General features: G+C 45.9%; 1 protein-coding gene across 1 annotated transcript in view; it reads right to left on the reverse strand.

The window, feature by feature from the left end:
• Positions 1 to 22,988, reverse strand: part of snx7 (sorting nexin 7) — a 34,154-nt gene that overhangs the window by 7,613 nt on the left and 3,553 nt on the right. Inside the window, exons 2-8 of the mRNA XM_080865908.1 lie at positions 9,952 to 10,140; positions 7,966 to 8,076; positions 7,323 to 7,481; positions 7,030 to 7,228; positions 5,576 to 5,775; positions 4,868 to 4,954; positions 1,641 to 1,793 (exon numbers count right to left, since the gene is read on the reverse strand). Coding sequence (XP_080722034.1) covers positions 1,641 to 1,793; positions 4,868 to 4,954; positions 5,576 to 5,775; positions 7,030 to 7,228; positions 7,323 to 7,481; positions 7,966 to 8,076; positions 9,952 to 10,140 — 1,098 coding nt within the window. The remainder of the gene's footprint in view (positions 1 to 1,640; positions 1,794 to 4,867; positions 4,955 to 5,575; positions 5,776 to 7,029; positions 7,229 to 7,322; positions 7,482 to 7,965; positions 8,077 to 9,951; positions 10,141 to 22,988) is intronic.

Genomic DNA, 22,988 nt, shown 5'->3' on the forward strand with positions numbered 1-22,988 from the left:
AACACACTACAACGGCAGGGAATCAAATCCCGCAGTGCCAGACGTGTTCCGCTGCTGAAGCCAGTGCATGTCCAGGCCCGTCTGAAGTTTGCCAGAGAGCACATGGATGATACAGCAGAGGATTGGGAGAATGTCATGTGGTCAGATGAAACCAAAGCAGAACTTTTTGGTATAAACTCAACTCGTCGTGTTTGGAGGAAGAAGAATACTGAGTTGCATCCCAAGAACACCATACCTACTGTGAAGCATGGGGGTGGAAACATCATGCTATGGGGCTGTTTTTCTGCCAAGGGGACAGGACGACTGATCCATGTTAAGGACAGAATGAATGGGGCCATGTATCGTGAGATTTTGAGCCAAAACCTCCTTCCATCAGTGAGAACTTTGAAGATGAAACGAGGCTGGGTCTTCCAACATGACAATGATCCAAAAAACACCGCCCGGGCAACAAAGGAGTGGCTCCGTAAGAAGCATTTGAAAGTCCTGGAGTGGCCTAGCCAGTCTCCAGACCTCAACCCCATAGAAAATCTGTGGCGGGAGTTGAAAGTCCGTGTTGCTCGGCGACAGCCCCAAAACATCACTGCTCTCGAGAAGATCTGCATGGAGGAATGGGCCAAAATACCAGCTACTGTGTGTGCAAACCTGGTAAAGACCTATAGTAAACGTTTGACCTCTGTTATTGCCAACAAAGGTTATGTTACAAAGTATTGAGTTGTATTTTTGTTATTGACCAAATACTTATTTCCCACCCTGATTTACGAATAAATTCTTTACAAATCCTACCATGTGGATTCATGGATTTTTTTTTCACATTCTGTCTCTCACAGTTGAAGTGTACCTCTGGTGCAAATTACTGACCTCTGTCATCATTTTAGGTGGGGGAACTTGCACAATCGGTGGCTGACTAAATACTTTTTTGCCCCACTGTATGTGTCTAATCTAACACTAAACAATGTGGGAGAATCCAGCCCGGTATCTGATCCAGGACCAGTACGGTCCGCTAAGCAGCACACACGGCGCTCTACAGCAGTAAGACCAGTCCAGCCTTTGTTCCACTGCTCAGTGGAGCCGAGAAGAATCCACAGAAGACGTGTTACATTGACGAGTGGGAGAAGTTTCATCTCCAAAGCTATGAAAGAGGTGGAGTCAGCGTTCTACCTGCAGGATGTGGCACCATGAAGTCAAAGAGCTGACGTAAGCACAGAGGGGACTGCAGGCAGAGCTGCTGCCCTCTGCTGGAGCACAGAGGAGCTGGGGGCGTGTCTGGGTGGAGGCTGCAGGGCTACAACCAACTGAGTGAGTGCTGTAAGAGCTTTCTGCTCCACCAGCGTCTCTGCTTCAGCCATCTGCAATAATATCTCAGTGCTCTTCACTCAGTTTACACAAGCATGCACTCAGTCAGCATGCACTCTTGGGCAAACACAACACACATTTTAATGACTCCAGATGTGAAAATGAATGGAAGTCTGTCATCAGTACAGTCAGAGTCATGTAGGTACAAATGGACTCTGAGCCTCAGCTGCTGAGCACACACTGCAACAGCAGCAGCTCAGGCTGCTCTCACACTCACCTGAACACACAACGCTCTTCGATACAAACCAAAGTCAGGTGCTGCGTCTAAGCTTCTCGCGTGAGCTCACCTTCTCGTAGTACTCCACGTTCTTCTCTGCAGCAGAGATGAAGGCTGATCTGAGGTCAGTCTTCATGCTGTGCTGCCAGCGGACCCAGTCTCCCTTCAGGCTGTTGTTGGCCTGCTCCATCCGATCTGCCAGGACATCCACCTCCTCCTGAAGCTGCCGCCAAACACACATTATGCTTATTGACATATTACTGTTCATTATGGAAGCACGACGCCCTGATGTATCCCTGTGCTCCTCCCACAGCACGCCTCTGTGCTAACACAACAGCACCTACACTTACCTATGCAGGTACATGTACTTGTACCTGTGTACGTGTGTGCTTGTATGCAATTGTGTGAAGCTGTTTATTCCACACCTATTTTCACCTGGCAAAGCGTTTACACACACACACACACACACACACACACACACACACACACACACACACACACACACACACACACACACCAGTGTAGAAGATGAAGCAGTTACAGCACAACTTCATGTCACTGTGAAATTATATTTAGGTGCGTTACTGTGGGAGCAGAGTGCATGCTGGGAGTTTTCCTGCCACAGACACTCACCTCTCAGTGAAGCACATGAAAGCCAGAGGTCAGTGTGTGCGCTTCACTTAGATAACAGTGCCCCCTCCTGGCCACAATACATACACACACGTACACACACACACACGCACGCACGCACGCACACACACACACGCACACACACACACACACACACACACACACACACACAGCCTGTGGAATACGTGACTCATAAAGTCGAGCATTTCTTCCCATCAAAGGTGATGTTCTAGAAGGAAGTTTAATGTCTGAGGAGCCTCTCGTCTTATTGGTCAGCGTAGTCAGCTGACACAGACTCACACACAGACTGCGTGCTGTGTCCAGCAGCTCAGTCACATGTGACTACAGATTCCACTAACCAATCAGATCCCTTCTCAGCGCTGCAGCTGTATGATGGGTTCAAACAGCAACGCTCCAAAGCTGTTAGTGGTTTTGGGTTCACAGTAGACAAATCAAGAGCATAACAGCATTCACTTTCAAAATAAAAGACCTAAAGGATGTGAGAGGTAAGGGCCTGCTTATGATAGCTGGATGCTCAAGTCTCTGTTTTGACCTCACTGCTTTTGCTGGTGCTGGTTGAGCAAATTATTAGTGGGTGCACAGGAGGTTCTGGTTTCCTTGGTGACGAAGAGCCAGCTCCTGCAGCATCCTGTGTGACTGAAGGGAGGTGAAGGAGCAGGCTGTTAGATCACATGTGGACCAGTCTGAGCTCATCACAACCTGCAGCTCTGGAGTTCCACTTCCACTGAGGCCATCAGTGGAAGTGGGTTAATGAATGTAAGAGCAATAACAACGTATAGTGAAAGCCCAACAACCCCACAGCAGGATGAGCCGCAGTTTAAAACAACCACAGTGTTTAAAGAGTCTCCTTCAATAAGCACATTCATAACTGCATTAAGGCCTCGTTTCCTATGAGGCCAATAAAACTGCACAGAAGCTCAGAGGGAGTCTGGATTCACTCAGCCAGCTGCACAGTGATGCAGTGAGCTCGGCTGTATCGCAGCTGCTGCCCAGTCGCTCACAGCATTTGGCTGTCAGCTAACTAACTGATGAAATTTGGTCATAATGACGCAGGCTTTAGGTCAAATGTAAAGCAGCCACATGGAGGAAGCACAGCCAGTGGGTCAGCAGCTGTCAGGACCAGATGTGCTGACAGATGTGAAGATCAGTGCTAGCCCGCACAAGCTGGACTCCTTCTGACGTCCTCTTTGATTGCCACGAAGAAACATTTAGAACAACACTTTCCCAGCATGCACAGACTGTTTTGTGCTTCCTGTTGAGAACAGCAAATGTTGGGAAGTTGAACAGCGTGATTAGACCTGATCTCAATGATCTGATCAAACCTTTCTCTCCAACGCACAACGCCAGTATGTCCACTACGATGCACTGTGTGAGTGTGTGTGTGTACACACACTCACACAGCATGTTTGTGTGGATGCTTATGTGGTTGTGCATGTCTACAACCAGGTGGCATGGTCGTAGACATGCTGAGCAGGTGCTGAGAACTGTGGGCCGCACTGAGAGACGATGTGCACTTTAAAGTGTGTACTTGGAGGTAACACTGCTACACAACACTGGCTGTTTGGAATTACATGGACACATTCTGCACATATGACTTGATTGTCTGAATTTGTGGGCGGTGCCAACTTTACGAGCAATCTGTCCTGCTCTCCGTCTTCCTCACCTTCATCGCCCATTACACCAGTAGACCCCAGCAGAGACAGAGGCAGCGTTTGTTACACTATGCTGTGAGCGAGACAGAGCAGAGAGCAACACAAGCACGACTGACAGCAGCCGCAGAGACCTGCCGGGTCCACGCCCACAGAGCAGCGAGACCCGTTTCCCTCCCAGTAACGCCGCCACAGCACCTTGAAGCTGAATTTTTACCCAATTTTTACTCTTTAAGTGTGCGCGTGTGTGTATGTGTGTGTGGGTGGGGGGATATATGTGTATTGAGAGTGTGGGGACTGAGTTGGAGGGTGGGGTGGGCTGCTTTTAACTATGTAAAGCACTTTGTGCTACATTTTTTCTGTATGAAAAGTGCTTTATAAATAAAGATTGATTGATTGATTGATGTCTTCCTCTGACATTCACTTCTCATTAGTGCAGGTCTGTCATGGGCATTAGCGGGCTGATACACAGCAGAACCTGGAGGGCTGGATTAAATCAGAGCTCACACAAAGCACGAGTACAACGGTGGGGGAAGCACAGCTTCTTAATTAACATCTAACAGATGGGGCTGCATGTCGGCCTGATGAGGGGGACAGACACCTGCAGGTCTCACACACAGACAAAGATGCCTTTCTTCTCGGGTCTTTGCGTCCTGACATTACGAAGCGAAGCGTCATCTGAGAAGGAAGTTTGCTCCTGCCACGATCAGCTGTCAGTGCGCGGCAGGAAGTAATATCAGCAGCTTTTACTCACTCTGAGCTCGGCACAGACTTCCAGCCAAGCAGGGATATTTAGATAATCCTCCCAGGGAGCCCTCTCCTCCTTCCCAATATGAGGTGAGGGCGGCCCTGCGAGAGAGGCCCACTGCACACCTCACTTTATTACAGCTAATCTCAGAGATGACCCCAAACGCACGGCTGGCTCTGACAGGTGCAGGGGAGGAGGAAAGTGTGTGCGTGCTTTTTTATCAGCATGTGTGGATCAAATTAAACTTACTGCTTCCTGCTCCGCTTTCCTGGTCAGCAGAGCCTCGTTCTTGGCTTCAAACTCTGCCTGGATGTTGTCTCTCCGTCTCATCACAGCCTGCCACAAACCACCAGAGACCTGCTGTCAGCGCACACGCTGTGACGTTTTCACTCACACACTCAGGTGACACAAAGAATGTGACATTTGCAAATACACACATGGCATCACAGAGCAGCACTTTGTTCTTGTCTCCATATTCTCTGTCACACACCTGCTTTCCCAGAGCTGGATGAACAAGGTTAAGTTGTTAGGTTAAAGGTCACACTGCTGCATGCTCCACTTCCACAGTGATTCTCAGATGTTACCTGTGGAGTGGCTGAGTCACAGCCAGCATCTGCTCCACACACGATGCTGTGTCTGCTCTGCTGTTAGTGGCAGGAGTGTCGCCTCCATGCTACATGCTAAGGCCCACTAACACTGCACTTTTAAAGAGAAACACAATGAGGAGAAGCTGCTGCTCAGGAGGTCGGACAGGTTGTCGGTTCAATGCCTGTCCCCCGAAGTCTGGATCACTGGTCCCAGACAGGGAACCCCGTGGTTCCCCCGAGCCCCTGAATGAGCGCACAGCGCTTCGAGTGTTCGGTGTTCAACTTTGACATCACACCTTGTCTTACTGCTGCTCTGCATCAAGCCCCACCTGCAGAGCACCATCACAGGTGAAGCGTGCTCATGCCTCACCTTGAGCGTTTCAGCGCAGAGGACATACTCGTGCAGGGCAGGGACCAGGACCTCAGACAGATGCTGGATGTGCTCTTCTGCTTCCTTGCTGCACTGCACCACACAGCTGGCCACGCCCTTCAACGGCTCCGTCAGCTCCTCCTCCAACTCCCCCCACCGGGCGTAGGTGGGGCTGTACTGCTTCAAGTCGTCCACATACTCTGGAAGCACAGGGGAAAACACAAAGACTCGTTTTCAGACCAGGAGGTGCTGTTAGCTACACAGAAGCAGGTCACAGGAAGCGTTGCAAAGAAGTAAAGGGTGAGACACTGTGAACACATCACGTGAGCGGCTGCTGTCTGTACTGACACGGAGCGGGTAACGTGTTAGGAGAGGAGGGTGCCAAATGGAAAAGAGGGCTGAGTCCAACTCTGACAGCCTGAAGATCAAAGCGAGAAAACGATGCGGCAAAATGCTGCTCGGTGGTTTGGATGCCCACAGACGCCTGTAGTATAACTTACCTCACTAACCCACTGACATCTGTTCATATAAGCACTTTTTCCCTCTAACGCACACGCTTACACTCAGACAGTAACTTGGGTTAGCGTGCTGCCCAAGGATATCTGGCAGACACACTGGAGCAGAATCATGAGGAAAACCCTCATGAAGTTAGTTTCTCATTGTGTGGTTAGAGGCACTGACAACGGTGGCCTGCAGGAGGTCATTTGTAGCTCTGGCACTGCTCGTCCTGCCACAGAGGAGCCCTGCAGATGGGACCAGATCACTACGCCAGTTTAATTGGCTTGATGCCATACTACTACTACTAACAATACATTTTATTTGAGGGCGCCTTTTTAAAACCCAAGGTCACCTTACAAAGAGAAAATGACATCAACAAAACAGTAGATTAAAATAGTTTCTAATAAATTAAAATACAAAAAACAAAACACGATTTGACGTGCAAGTAAAATCTGTATTAAAGTGAGTAAACCGGTTTGAACAAGTACAAAGTGTCTGAACAGAGCATGAGAAATTGAGTTTTTCACTTGGACCGAAAACACGTATTACCCACAATTCACCTACACAGCTGATCAGTGATACCGTGGATACTGGTGACACTGTAACAGAGGAACAAGGTGTGGAACAATATGTGCACATGAATATGTTGTTTACAGAGATAATGTACCCTCAGTAAGAGGAACTCTCCTCCAAAGAAGACTCGTGTTGTCATGTGCAGTCATGGCTCAGCCATCTCTCCATCAGTGACCACAGAGACATCACTCATTGGGTCAACATGAGGGGAGGAGCTGTGCTGGGTTGTAAAGCAGCTTGCAGCTGTATGCAGGCTAAAGCAGCTTAAACTGTGTACACTATATGAGATGTACAGAGGGTGCCAGGAAGCATCTGAGTCTGACTCCTCTGATATGGAGGAATAAGAGCCATGTCCTTCTGGGAGGAGAGCCTGCAGCGGATACCTCTTTGTTCCTTGATGATCCTCTGGCTGACTTTGTCCATGCAGCACATCTTGTTACTGAAGTCGTCCACGTACTCCTGCATCACAGCGAACTCCTCAGGCCGGCTTCTGAGGCCTCGGACTGAGTTGGCCACTGCTCTCACCGTCTCCCCCATCCTGCTCAAGAAGCCCGGTCCCTGTTTCCTGTGAGGTGCCAGATCCTGGAGGGTCAAAATACCACGAGTCACAATTCAATTCATTCTAAAACCAGAAGTGTGTGTGTGTGGTGTGTGCATCCGTGCATCAGACACACACCTGTGCAGTGAGGAAGACTTGGAAGTGCTGGCTGTAGGACAGGATGGGATGCTCGGATATCTTGTTGAGGAAGCGGTGCAGGGCTCTCCTCCTCGTCTCAATGAAGTCGTCGTTGAAGCGCTCCACCATGCCTTTCATAACAAACTTCTCTGGGAGGGGCTGGAGACAGAAACGAGAGAAGCATGAGAGACGGCGATATCAGACCGGGAGCTGTTCCACGTCGCCCCATTTTGTCCAGAAAAGTGCAGAAGAGGGCGAGATGCATTAGACTCCTCGTAGCAGTCTATTTTCATTGGTCAATTCTAGCAGAGCAGCTTTGCATGAGCAGCAGGTGGGTGGGGCTACACGCCTGAGGCGACCACATGAGAGATATCCTCTCTATGACAAACACACCTAAGAGTAGCTCTGTCCTGGCAGAGCAGTAAGCTAACCAACATACACATACAGAGCTGGAAATGAGGACGGTGGCTTTGCTTGAACTTCAGACCTCAACAATCTTTCATGTTCCAACAGCACAGAAAGCAAAGAAATGGTCCTGCAGCCTGTGACTGTGAATGAATGAACTGACGCATGCACATGCCTTGCAGTAGTGTGCAGCAGCCTGCAGCTGTGTAGAGCAGTGACCTGGTGAGCTGATACGTACGTGGACGATTAGTGTGGGGTGCTTTTCTTCTAGTTTGCTACGGAGCCACACAAAATCCTGGTAGCGTCGCCGTACCTCGTACTCACTGGAGTCAAAGTCACTCCGAGTGGTCTGTAGAGAGAGACATGAGTACAGACAGTATCTGTTAACACACACATATACAGACATTTACTGCTCAAAGCTTTTTGAACATGCCAATTCTTTACTGCAATTCAAGTTGTTCAAGTCCAACGAATTACTTGAAATGGTTCAAACATAAGTGGTGAACTGACAGAAGTTAAACAAAGGTCACCCAAAACTGAAAAATAATGTACATTTCAGAATTATACAAATTGGCCTTTTTCAGGGAACACAACTTGGGTTTAAATGTGTTCTGCAGCAATGGAGGCTGATCGAGCCTTGAAAGCTTCTGCTACTAATTCCTGGAGGAGGAAGTGTGATGGTCTGGGGCTGTTTGCTGGGTCGGTGACTTGTACAGAGTGAGAGGCTCCCTGAACCAAAACCACAGCGTTCTGCAGCACCATGCAGGACCCTCTGGTATGGACCTAGTTGGTCAGACGTTCATCCTACAGCAGGATAAAGACCCAAAACATAAATCCAAGCTGTGCCAGAACCACCTCAGGAAAGAAGAACAAGATGGTGAGCTTGAAAACATGGAGGTCCAGCACAGTCTGCAGACTTAAACCCCATCGAGGGGATTCCCATGATGCATTGAGTTTTTCCTTTCCAGTCACCTTTCTCGCTCACTATGTGTTAACAGACCTCTCTGCATTGAATCATATCTGTTATTAACCTCTGTCTCTCTTCCACAGCATGTCTTTTATCCTGTCTTCCTTCTCTCACCCCAACCGGTTGCAGCAGATGGCCCCGCCCCTCCCTGAGCCTGGTTCTGCCGGAGGTTTCTTCCTGTTAAAAGGGAGTTTTTCCTTCCCACTGTCGCCAAAGTGCTGCTCATAGGGGGTCATATGATTGTTGGGTTTTTCTCTGTATCTATGAAGCGCCTTGAGGCGACTTATGTTGTGATTTGGCGCTATATAAATAAAATTGAATTGAATTGAATTGAATTGAATCGAGCTGCTTTGGGATGAACTGGACATAAGAGTGAAAGCACAGCAGCCTACAAGGTCCACATTTATGGGAACTTCTGCACAGAAATGGGAGAAGATTTGATTTCTGTCGTAGAAAGAAGCCACGGCTGTGTTCAGCTGTTATATCTGCAAAGGTGTGACTTTGATGAGTCAAAAGCTTAGAATATAAACTGATTCCATGATTTCTTTTTGAACTCCAATTGCTTATTCATGCCATGCTTTCATTTCACAGTGCAATCAGACATCAAACTGCATCATAAAAACCACAGAGGTGGACAGTACTGTCACAGTAAGGATCTTTCTGTGGTCAACACTTTGAAAACACCCCACCCCTTTAACTGTGTGGGCCACACCTTTAACTGTGTGGGCCAACCCTATAACTGTGTGGGCCACACCTTTAACTGTGTGGGCCACCCCTTTAACTGTGTGGGCCAACCCTATAACTGTGTGGGCCACCCCTTTAACTGTGTGGGCCAACCCTATAACTGTGTGGGCCAACCCTATAACTGTGTGGGCCAACCCTATAACTGTGTGGGCCACCCCTTTAACTGTGTGGGCCAACCCTATAACTGTGTGGGCCAACCCTATAACTGTGTGGACCACCCCTTTAACGGTGTGGGCCACCCCTATAACTGTGTGGGCCACACCTTTAACTGTGTGGGCCAACCCTATAACTGTGTGGGCCACCCCTTTAACGGTGTGGGCCACACTATGCCAACTCTTCAACTGTTTTCAGTCCCGCTCCCTCACATAGATAAAATGCAGCACCTGTGCAGTCTGCCTTTACAAACTGTTCACGCTACAGAGACTAAATGCTTTTAACGGCAGGAAGCATCCAAACAGCACTACTGTGTGTGAGACACAATGTGACCACGCTGATGTAGGACCACCACCTCACCCTGGTCACCACTCTGTACAAGATGAACGTCTCGATCGCCGTCACTTGGCTCTCTGGGTGGTCGACGGTGACGAAGATGTCCTTAGTGTTGGCATCCTCTTTGCCCTCATCATCGTCCTCCAGTCTGTACTGGTTGACCATGGAGCTGGGAGAGTTGGGCAAGGGGCTTCCATCTGGCAGGGAAGTATTCTGGAGCACAGAGAAAGTGCAAACACAGCCTCACTCACTTTATATGTCAACAACACATCAGTGTCAGCTGTGTGTGCACTCCTGTCAGTAAATGAATTCAGGAGAGATTTTCTCTTCACCAAAGCATCTGAAGTTTTTAACTGGTGAACATGTTTATGTTGAATGTTGTTATAGACGCAAGGCTTTGCTCGATGAAAGCCTTAATGAATGTTTGTAGAAAGTAAACAATTTATGCAGTTTCTGAAGAAACAGGGCTGTGCGATGTGACCAAAATCTCAGATCCTGATATAAACATTTCTCATCCCAATAACAAGGTAGATCACAAACCTGTGCTTTTTGTGTGAAATCAGTGAATCTCAGGAAACTCGACCTGTGTGCCGTGTTTTCAGCTGGGCGTCGTGTACCTGGAGTTGAGTCTAGAAACTTTGTATTTTTAGTTGTTTCTTTGTGAGTATTTATTACACGGCGTGCTGCGGGGAAAAGCCTGCTCCAACCTTTGAGTCTAAGGTTTACTTTCTCTTTCACGTGATTCTTGCGTAGGTGGTAGAAGAGGTTTGTGTTCGAGTCTGAGGTGGGGTCGGTTTGTGCCATCATTTGTACAACAGCACAGTTTTCTGGTCCGTGTCAGACTTTTCAGAACCAAACCATGTCCATGCTGCAGAGCGACCTGGTTCTGCCTCATCGTCGCTGCACATGCTGGTAGGGCTGTTCAATATAACGATATATATCTGATGACGATATGAAAACGTCTATTGTTTCATTTTACGCTATCATTTCTTTCGTGGTGTCGCAAAATAAACTGTTTACAGCAATATTTTTTTCATGGTTCTGATGGCCACTGTGGTGGCTATATTCATTTCTTAATGAGGATATGTATGATAAGTTGTGTGGATATTATACATGGTTGTGCTGAGGATGTGTCGGCCAGTTTCCACTGGAAATGCCTTTTGGTTAAACTGTCAGCAAAGAATTTGCACTGTTACATTTTTATATAACTTTAATGCACATAAAAACAGCTGCTTGTTTAAGTGAAAATACATTGATGTTGGGTTTTTTTGCACTAATAAAGTTGTGGAGTTGTAAAGTATTTTGTCTCGTGTCAATTATATCATCAGTTATATCGTTATCGCAAATTTTCAAATGTATATCGTGATAAATATTTTTGGTCATATCGCCCTGCTCTACTCAGCATAACCATGTATAATATCCACAAAACTGAAAAAGAGGTTAAACACACACAATACGGTAACATTATGTTGAAGCACAGTACGTATCACTCCGCGAGGCTCCGCCTACAATAGCCGTAATGTTCCGACAATCCATCAAGCGGTGCGGCGTCGTAGCTTAGCAAAGTCTTACTGAAACATTTGACAGATTTCCGAGCGCCGTGCACATAAAATTTCGAGGTCAGTAAACACAACCAGAGTTCACACATAAGGCACACGGGATTATAAGGGGCTCTGTCGACTTTCAGAAAAGTCAAAGGTGCTTTGTTGTGTATCTGACGGACGAAAGCTAAACCAGTTCCACACCACTGAAGTTGCAGCATTTTTACAAACCAGTTCTGGTTCATCTGTTTCATCTGTTTCATTCAACGATCCCCTTTCGCCCTTCTCATTCTCCGTCGCCGCCATGCTTTTTCCGCCATGAAAACAAAGGCACTGCACATGCGCGTTTTACCCATATTCTATTGACATACAGTGGGGCAAAAAAGTATTTAGTCAGCCACCGATTGTGCAAGTTCCCCCACTTAAAATGATGACAGAGGTCAGTAATTTGCACCAGAGGTACACTTCAACTGTGAGAGACAGAATGTGAAAAAAAAATCCATGAATCCACATGGTAGGATTTGTAAAGAATTTATTCGTAAATCAGGGTGGAAAATAAGTATTTGGTCACCTCAAACAAGGAAAATCTCTGGCTCTCACAGACCTGTAACGTCTTCTGTAAGAAGCTTTTCTGTCCCCCACTCGTTACCTGTATGAATGGCACCTGTTTGAACTCATCATCTGTATAAAAGACACCTGTCCACAGCCTCAAACTGTCAGACTCCAAACTCCGCCATGGCCAAGACCAAAGAGCTTTCGAAGGACACCAGGAAAAGTATTGTAGACCTGCACCAGACTGGGAAGAGTGAATCTACAATAGGCAAGCAGCTTGGTGTGAAAAAAATCAACTGTGGGAGCAATCATCAGAAAATGGAAGACATACAAGACCACTGATAATCTCCCTCGATCTGGGGCTCCACGCAAGATCTCATCCCGTGGGGTCAAAATGATCATGAGAACGGTGAGCAAAGATCCCAGAACCACACGGGGGGACCTGGTGAATGACCTGCAGAGAGCTGGGACCAAAGTAACAAAGGTCACCATCAGTAACACACTACAACGGCAGGGAATCAAATCCCGCAGTGCCAGACGTGTTCCGCTGCTGAAGCCAGTGCATGTCCAGGCCCGTCTGAAGTTTGCCAGAGAGCACATGGATGATACAGCAGAGGATTGGGAGAATGTCATGTGGTCAGATGAAACCAAAGTAGAACTTTTTGGTATAAACTCAACTCGTCGTGTTTGGAGGAAGAAGAATACTGAGTTGCATCCCAAGAACACCATACCTACTGTGAAGCATGGGGGTGGAAACATCATGCTATGGGGCTGTTTTTCTGCCAAGGGGACAGGACGACTGATCCGTGTTAAGGACAGAATGAATGGGGCCATGTATCGTGAGATTTTGAGCCAAAACCTCCTTCCATCAGTGAGAACTTTGAAGATGAAACGAGGCTGGGTCTTCCAACATGACAATGATCCAAAACACACCACCCGGGCAACAAAGGAGTGGCTCCGTAAGAAGCATTTGAAAGTCCTGGAGTGGCCTAGCCAGTCCCCAGACCTCAACCCCATAGAAAATCTGTGGCGGGAGTTGAAAGTCCGTGTTGCTCGGCGACAGCCCCAAAACATCACTGCTCTCGAGAAGATCTGCATGGAGGAATGGGCCAAAATACCAGCTACTGTGTGTGCAAACCTGGTAAAGACCTATAGTAAACGTTTGACCTCTGTTATTGCCAACAAAGGTTATGTTACAAAGTATTGAGTTGTATTTTTGTTATTGACCAAATACTTATTTTCCACCCTGATTTACGAATAAATTCTTTACAAATCCTACCATGTGGATTCATGGATTTTTTTTTCACATTCTGTCTCTCACAGTTGAAGTGTACCTCTGGTGCAAATTACTGACCTCTGTCATCATTTTAAGTGGAGGAACTTGCACAATCGGTGGCTGACTAAATACTTTTTTGCCCCACTGTATTTCATTTTCCTATCGTTGCCCAACATTGTACCGGTGTTACCGTGAACGGTATGATATGGCCCAGCCCTACAGCACGCCATGTAATAAATACAAAGACAATAGCGACCGTTACAACTTTTGCCTAAAAATGTATCGTTTCATGCATCGGTCAAAACACTCGACTATTACGTACGTATTTTTCAGACCATAAGGTGCACGGGATTATAAGGCACATTAAGCGAAACAAAGCAGTCAGATAAATCAAACTTTATTAAACTCATTCTTCTTGCTTCCTCCACTTCTGTACCTTTGATTCATTAATGTTGAATTCTCTGGCAGCTGCTCTATTCCCATGTTGTTGCAGTATATTAATGACTAACCTCGTATTGTGGATGGATTATCTCAGTTGTTCTCCTGACTGAAGTTTGGTCCGTTTACAGCATCCTGCCATGCGATTGCATTTGTCTCTAACTATCAGGAACCTTCACGTTAACTTTTATAAGTGGAAAAGTGTTAGTGTTCGTCCTCCAGCTTCACTGTTTATGTTATGCTAACATAGCTGTGTCGCTAGCGATCACGTAGCACATCATTATATACCAGCTAGCCCAACTTCAGTAACCCTACAAACGTCACTGCTGTTTAGTTTCCTGTCTTCATCTATGTTGGAAGTGATAGCAGAGCTGTACGTTTGAATGTTTTCAGAAATCTCAGTCAGAACATGCTATATCATGCTTGGGTAACTAGCGAAACTAGCGAGCTAACTTCCTGCTAACTTCCTGCTAACTTCTAACTCCGATATATGTAATACATTTTGTTTTCATGGATGCCTGGAAGTTAAACTTCATAGTTACACCTGGTAAAGCAGCAATGCTGATCGTTTTATTAAAGATGAATTTAGACAGTTTTTAACTCTCAGTGATGCTGCAGTGTTCGTTTGACCTGAAGTATACGGAGTTTAGGACCCAGATTACTCCCAGATTTAAGAGCATCTTAGTCCGACAAATACGACAATAACAACGGCCGCTTGCATGTTCTGCAAAAAATGTGCTTTGTTGTGTATCTGACGGACAAACACCAAACCAGTTCCACATCACTGAAGTTACACCATTTTTACAAACCAATTCTGGTTCATCTGTTTCACTCAACAATCGGCAATGTGCGTATGAAAACAAAGGCACTGCGCATGCGCGTTTTACTCATATTCTATCGCGATATTTCATTTTCCTATCGTTGCCTAACATTATAACGGTATTACCGTGAACGGTATAATATGGCCCAGCCCTAGTTGCAAAGCACCTCTTTTTAACTTCAGTGGATATTATACATGGTTATGCTCAGGATATGTCAGCCCATTTCTACTGGAAATGCCTTTTGGTTAAACTTTCAGCAAGGAATTTGCATTTACACTGTTAAATTTTTATAAAGCTTTAATGTACATAAAAACCAGCTTCTTGTTTACGTGAAAATAAATGGAAGGTTGTCTTTTTGCACTAGTAATGTTGTGGAGTTGTATTTTGTCTCGCATCAATTATATCGTCAGTTATATCGTTATCGCAAATTTTCAAATATATATCGTGATAAATATTTTTGGCCATATCGCCCTGCTCTAATCAGAACTAATTAAGTTGTGTAAAAAGACAGGATGAATCTGGAAGTGATCCAATCAGAAGTAACCTCGTTGTGCAGCAAAGTTAGAAACACGGTCCTGACAAACAGGACGGGGCTCCCATTGAGCTCCCCGACATGACAAAATGTCAAACTCGAGAGGAAGAGAAGGACAGACAAACTGTGGAGCACCTCTAACCAGTAAAAACACAAACTTTTACACTTTATATTTTTAGTCAACAACACAGTTTAACATGGAGCATGAAGCTGCCACACAGAGTTTATAGCTGCTGCTGATTTTCAACCTTTGTCCCTTGTTGGGCTTTTACATTCACAACACTCAGTTACATAAAACCATTATATACTACAATTACAAAACTACAAAGAAGCTGACACACAAGCTATCACAGTGTGCGTGTGTGTGCACATGTGTGGGGCTGTGCTCTGCCTCCAGCATCAGCTCATTTGGACAGTTGGTCAAATGAGCTGATGCTGCTTCTAAGTTCCCAGTGATCCACAGCTAAACCTAATAAAAAACATACGACTCAGGGCTCGCAAAATTTCAAGATCCCTGGTAGCCCTTCTGGCAGGCACTCTTCAGTTTTTGTTAGCCCAAAATAAATTAAAGTAGCCCAAATTAAAAATGTTTTGTTTCCTTTAAAATTAATCAAGAAATAGTTAAAACACAAATTACAACATTGTATAAAAATTACAATCATCAACTCAAATACTTGGTTCTAATTGAACAGAAACTTCTATGAACTTGTAAGAACTGTGCAGAACATGAATCAGTCTGTGTCAGATCCTGAATCTGACATTTCCACTGAAGTCACGGGTAAGAGGCAAGTGGAACCAAGATCGAGGCCATTTGCTTTTTGAAGTTTGCAAAGACTGCTAAATTGTCCCAAAGGTAGTTCACTCTGCAACATAGCACGCTGCTCTAAACAGCTTTTTCAGGACTTCTTGTTGTGCTTGGTTTATTTTCAGTATGTTATTTGCAATTGGTGTTTGTTCTGAGAAAGATAGTGCAGACTGAGCAATAATGCATTTCTTGCATTTGTCATGGGGTCTGATGGGGTCTTTCTTAAAATTACTGGTCCCAGTAACAAAGGCGCTTGTCGACTCAGAAATCGAGGGAAACTCACAACACACCTGGCAGAACATCATGTTATTTAGCTCGTCATATGGCAGCCACAGAAATTCTTTTGTCCATGAAACCATAAAGCTGCACTTTCTTTTTGCCTTATAGTCTGATTTGTCATAACTTCTCCGTTTTGTGGTAAGTTTTTCTTTGGCTGTCACTTCTTCACCCTGACCTGTCTTATTTGGCTCAGCAGAACTAAAATATATATCCTGTTGCTTTTACACACGCACTCACATAAGCTCAGCGATTCTCTGCGCGATCAACCTCTCACATGTTTAAGCTGCGGGAGATTTCACTTGTCATGTTTGCATAGTAAGCTAACGATTAATAAGATGATGTCAGAGGAATTGGTGCACAAATTATCATCACTCACAGATCAGTGCTGTCGCTCTCTATACACAGTTCGCACGATTGCAAAGTGAAAGCAAAAAACAAGCGCAAATTCAAACGCGATTTCAATATGTCACATATTGACAGTGGCTCATCGATGCCAATGACATAATTACCCAGCTACATTTCTGAAAGAATGCAAAAGCATTGACATATATTTTTCCTGTGTAAAACAAACGACGGTGGATGGAGCAGCTACAAAGTTCACTTTTCTTCATGTTGGAGTTTGTTGATCAAGTGCTCTGATAAAGGACCATGTATAGGTGTAGACAGGCTCCTCATCAAACTATGGTGTCATAACGGGTTCTGTGTCCAAGCTGCAGGACTACATGCAGTGAGGGGCTGTGTCCATGTTAGAGACTACAGACTGGCAGGTGTTCAGACAGGCAGCAGTGAGGACCTGAAGGAAAACACGTCGTCTTTTCTGACTACATAAGGAAGCGCATACAGCACCTGGGGCAGAGGACTCCTATCAGTGCTCAGTACGACATCAGGCCCCCTCTCACATAGACAACAATGACTCATAAGTTTATGGAGCTCAGTTGTGCATTTCCTGAGCTGCAGGCCACAGAGCCTGCACAGCCACTGTGCTCAGCCCACAGCTGCCCACACCGATGACCTGTGACTGAAAGAGCTACAGGATGAGATGTTGTTCATGCTGCAGGTGGAGGACCTGACACATGGTGTGGGGACAAATACCTCATCCTCAACATCCAGACAACCAGGCAGATAGTTGTGGACTTCTGCAAACCTGGCACTTCCCCTGCTCTCTAATTAGATAGAGTAGACGGCCCGTCCATTACGTACCTCTGACTAACACCATCAACACTACACCTATTAAGAAGACGACCTAGCATGTGCTGGACTGAATGTTGTCCTTCGACAGCTGTGTGGTGGAGCGCGTCCTGACCTACGCCTTCACTGTGTGGCATGGCAGACGCACTGGGGAAGGAGCTGCAGACGGTAAAAGTCTGCAGACTTACCACGCATCAGTGGCACCAACACCATTAGATGTAGAACAAGCACCACCTGTAAGCACAGGTGCTTGCTCTAATGCCTAGTAGGAGGAGGCCGCGCTGCGTCCAGTAAAAAACCTTCAGCCCGACTGTTAAACTGCTCCACCCTCAATAGTCAACACCTTCCACCTCAACAACACGACTTACTGAACATGAGTCTGTGAAGTGTTGATGTCACCCACACCTGACAGCAGCTGTGCAATATTCTGCTTCATAATGATTCCTTCTTTATATTTATGGCTGCCACGATTAGTCGACTAGTCACGAATCGTCAACGACTAATTTAATAGTCGAGGCGTCGTTTGAAGCTTTGTAAGACGCAGGAATAACTAGTAGGATTTAAGAGTGTGGCAGCACAAGGATGCCAGCTGCCGTTAAACACCAAAGAAGAAGAAGAAGATGAGTCCGGTATCCTAGCTGTGTCCAAATTCAAGGTCAGCATCTTCCGTCATGGACCAACCTATCCCAGAATTCATAGCGCAGCCCAGCCAATTCCAGTTTCCAGCAATGGCCGCAGCTACTTAGTGTTAATGTTACTCTTATTATTCTTTCTGGGTCGGACTCCTGGCACATTGTTTCCAATGGATGATGATCTGACTAGTCGACTATCAAAATAATCGTTTGTGGCAGCCTTATTTAGAGGGTAAGACAGGGGACTCAATGTTATGTTTAGTAGCATAGTGCATATAATGAGACTAAAAAGTGTGTTTCATTCATATCTTGTCCAGTAGTTGAATGACAATAAAGCTGGGTGTAGTAGACAGACACGTCCTTGGTACTACAGCTGGCCCCTGAAACATGCCGACATCAGTGTGGAGGCAGAAGCCATCGTTCCATGTTTGGCTACCTTTACAGCTCCACACGCACAGTTCAGACACCAGACCAGAGAAGCTGGTGTCCAAACAACAAACTCATATTCACATCACGAAGTGAGCTTTGCAGCTCCCGGTTTCAAATTCAGCCACACAGTGCAACAACATCAACAGCATCTACACACTTCCATCAAACTGTCACCTCACAACAGACCATGTCATCTGTAAGCTCCGCCCTTTCACCATGGATATTATTGCTTCTGCATTCAAATGATCCACTTTATGCAAATAGTAGTGAAGCGTACACGCTTTGCCTACAGGTGTGTTTCCTCTAACAGCAGTCTGAGGTCAGCGTCGGGCTCCTGTGATGGTGTGTGGTGACAAACGTGGCATGGCTCTGGTCTCTGGATGGTTGATAGTTCTACATTATCTCCATCTGCAGAAAGCAGAAACAGCAGCAGCGATGCTTCTGCCCTCGGCTAACATCTATTCACAACTACTTCCCTGTATGTCTTTGTGAGTGAACTGGTTGTTATGGTAACATGATGTGGAAGCATAGATGTGTGCTCGGCTGCAGGGACCGTACAGCTGTGCAGTGTGTTAAATGTGTAAAAATACCTGAGCCACATGCAGGACGCATCTGCACACGCTCAGATCCTCATCAGCAGCACTGGACTGTGACAGCAACAGTTGTCATAGTAACAGGACTGTTGGTAGCTTCATTTCTTTCATGCACGCAGCTCGTCCTGACTGAAATCCCTCCATTAAACCGCTTTTCATATCAGTGTGTATGTCGACTCGTGTTTATGTTCAGGACTAGGCTCTTTTGCACCTTTTTGCTCTACGGCATGCTGTCATCTCTCCTATAAGCTCACAATCACAGTTTCGCTCGTGTAGAGTCAAGAAGACAGGAGCCGCCTTTGGGGATCAAAGATCTCAAAGGTTCTTATAGGTGAGCCTGTGCAAACTGCTGTTCTTTCTTTCTGCAGCATCCAACACGAATACCTGCATGGGTAACGCCCATGTGAAATAACTGAAGCAACACACAGGTAAGTCCATAGGTTTTTGGACAATGACACATTTTGTGTCATTTTACCTCTGTACACCAGAGTGGACTCTACATGAAACTGGAGTTGTGGAGACATCATTAGGCTCCAGGTCACACCGCCCTTGCCAAGGTGTCCCCTAGTAGGACGATGGAGTCACCAGGCAGAGCACCCTCCATCACCCCACTCAGTGACTCCAAGAAGACTGCAACTGATAGTCAGGACCTGTCCCCCGACCCAAAGGGATGTACATGACTACTCAACTAGCCGACTAATCTTTGCTGTCACTATTCAGTACCAGACTTACCAGTCATTCAGATAAGCCAGAGAAAATTGCTAGATGATTTATTGTTTTGTTACTTCAGCTTTTATTGAAGCGGTTGTCATATTCTGTCATATTCAGCCAAGCATCATAATAATGCCTTTTAAACACCTTTCGTATTAGTTTTCGACGTTTTCCATTAAACAGTTCTTGAATTTAACTTAATCTCTGAGTGTTTCTTCATTTCAGACTGATAATTAGTCTAATTTCTTTTCCACAGTTAATCGGCTAACAAATTAGTCGCCAGGATTACACTGAGGTGAGCCTAACGATATCTAGCTAGTATCTCTCAACTTCACGCACTAGCTCACGCTCCTTTCCCACCAAAGAAGTGACATTCCATGTCCCGATAGGAATCTGACTGCTAGGGCCTCCTCCCCGACTGCAGTCCGACACAACACTGCAGCCGACCTTACAGTGCCTCCTGTGGTGGGTCTATAGAAGGCGGGCCCATGTTGTCTCTTCAAGCTGCGGCCACCAGACACTCTCCTTGGAGCTCCCTCCCCAGGCATTGCTCCAGGTTGGGGCCCTAGTAACCCTATCCCAGCTCGGGTAAACTGGTTTAGACATAATTTAGTTCCTTTCATAGGGGCTGGCAAACTGTCACGTGACTCAGGAGTGGAAGGCAGTTCTTTACTCAGAGGGTGTAAAGTGGGGGTGAAGGTGCTGCTGACCTCAACTGGGGATATATTCGGGGGTGGAAGGAATATTTTGGGACCTCCTTAGTTGTATCATTGTAGTAATCGAGAATTTGAGTAGTCATCGTCAGTCTGCTTGTCTATCGACCGCGCATATCGGCTCTTGCAGGGCAGTTTACAGCGTGGACATTACTTTTATTGCACAGAAGGTCAAGAATGTAATGGTAAAGTGTAAACCGCATGACGGACAGAAACTATTATACTGCTAACATAACTTCGGCTCTTTGCAAACACCTGCACAGACAGCATGCTAACGCTAAAGCTAGCCAAAAATCCAGAGTGACGCTAAAGCTGAGTAAATGCCAGCATAGGACCGCGGTCAAGTGTGCCGTCACTCCACCTCATCGGGTAACAGATGTCACGAAGCAGCCTTCATTTCTACCTGTTCATGTGTGGAATCACTGTGGCGTCGAAGCGTCTTTCTGCTGGTTTTCATCTTTGTACTGTGCTGCTGGCTTTGTGCTCAGACCTAAACACTGAGAAAGATCCTCATCAGGACAGGGATTTGTTTTGGTGTGTGGGACTGTACGTTTAGATTTAAATGGCAATTATGAGACACTGTTTTTCAGGTTGTGTTATGAGGAGTATAATGAATAATTTTCTCTTTGGAGTAATTAAGTAAGGTACTGCATTACTTTTAATAAAATTGTTCATTACTTTTTTGAATAATGACACTGATCACAATGAAGAGAGGAAACACATCCAAAATGGACAAACATTTGACCAAAAACATGCAGTTAATTTGTTCACATGTCTTTGATATGTTGCTTACTGATGGTGGTAACTGTTAAAGCAGACCTAGTGAGATCCCAGTGAGAATTGACAAAATATCAAATCGATAAATAATATCAATAATGGAATTATTGCCATTCCCATCACTAGTCTTTACCTTTCAATATAAAGCACCTTGACACAACTGTTGTTGTGATTTGGCGCTATTTAAATGAAACTGTCTGGGGATGAGTGGGACGATTCACTGGTTCACCCTTAAGGCTATGCTGGGGTACTGCAAAGGAGAGTTTGTCTGTTAGCTGAACCTCACATGTACATGAGACAATGCAGCTTTCGTCCAGGACCTGGAACACTTGACCATTCACTTACTTCATAGTAAGAGTCCAGTTTCACCAGCTGAGAACATCTAGAGCAGGCATGCCCAAAGTCTGGCCCACAGTCAGATTTCACGTGACCCGCAGCTTCAGTCTAATTATGTATTATTTATGGCTCACTTCCTTAGTCCGAATAAATAAATCATGACTTTAAAAATGCAATTCCTTTTTTCACCACATGGTGGCAGCACATTTTTCAGCTACCTGCACCTGTGCTGTGAGCCCGCCCTTCTCTGCTCATTTCTGCCATGGCGACAGTACAAAAAAAAAAAAGAGGTTGACAGTGAGGGCCGCCGCTTTCAGGAGCGGTGGGAATAGCAGCATTTTTTTACTGAAACTCGAGGCAGTTGTGTTTGTCTGATTTGTAAAGAGACTGTTGCCTTGTTTAAGGATTTCAACATTAGGAGACACTACGAGACTAAACTTGCTGCAACATATAACAAGCTAACAGGGAGTGAGCGCGCTGAAAAGCTGAAGCAGCTCCAAGCTGCTCTGGCTTCGCAACAGCGATTAATCACGCGGGCCTGTGGGACACATGAAGATATCAGGAAAGCCAGCTACGAAGTGTTAATAGCTAAACATGGCAAACCTTTCACTGAAGGTACATCTCTCAAAGACTGTGTCATGAAAATGGTGGAGAACATTTGCTCCGAGAGGAAGCAAGAATTTCTGAATGTTTGCTTGGCACGCAACACTGTGGCACGCAGAGTTGAGGATATATCGTCAGACTTCGACAGGCAGCTGGGGGACAGAGGAGTGGATTTTGATTATTACTCATTAGACTGCGATGAAAGCACCGATGCATCTGACACCGCGCAACTGCTGATTCTTTTACGAGGAGTCGACGACAAGATGAACGTGACAGAGGAGCCGCTGGATCTCAAAAGCCTTAAGGGTCAAACCAGAGGATTGGCTTCTGTTTGTGAAGCTGTTGATGATGTGACGCTACCATGGAGTAAAGGCATCATTACTGATGGTGCACCTGCTGTGGCGGATCTGCAATAAAGTCAGCAAAGAAGCAGGTAACGCTGTTAAACTTCACTGTATCATTCATCAGCAGGCTCTCTGTGCCAAACATCTCAAATTTGATGATGTTATGAAACCAGTAGCAAAGACAATCAACTGTATTCGCTCTAAAGCTCCGTACCACCGACAGTTTCAGCAGATTCTGCATGACATCCAGGCTGAATACAGTGACATAATTTATCACAACGATGTGAGGTGGTCTGCACTACAGCGATTTTTCTCTCTCAGACAGAATCAGACAGTTTTTGGATGAGAAGGGACAACCAGTGGAAGAACTGTCTGATACTGTATGGCTGGCAAATCTGGCTTTTTGGTCGACATCACGAAGCATCGGAATGCGCTGAATGTTAATCTTCAAGGAAACGACGCAGTGGGGAGCCAACTATACGCTCACATCA

This window comes from Rhamphochromis sp. 'chilingali' (genome assembly GCF_963969265.1).
Source record: "Rhamphochromis sp. 'chilingali' genome assembly, chromosome: 18".
Classification (NCBI taxonomy): domain Eukaryota; kingdom Metazoa; phylum Chordata; class Actinopteri; order Cichliformes; family Cichlidae; genus Rhamphochromis; species Rhamphochromis sp. 'chilingali'.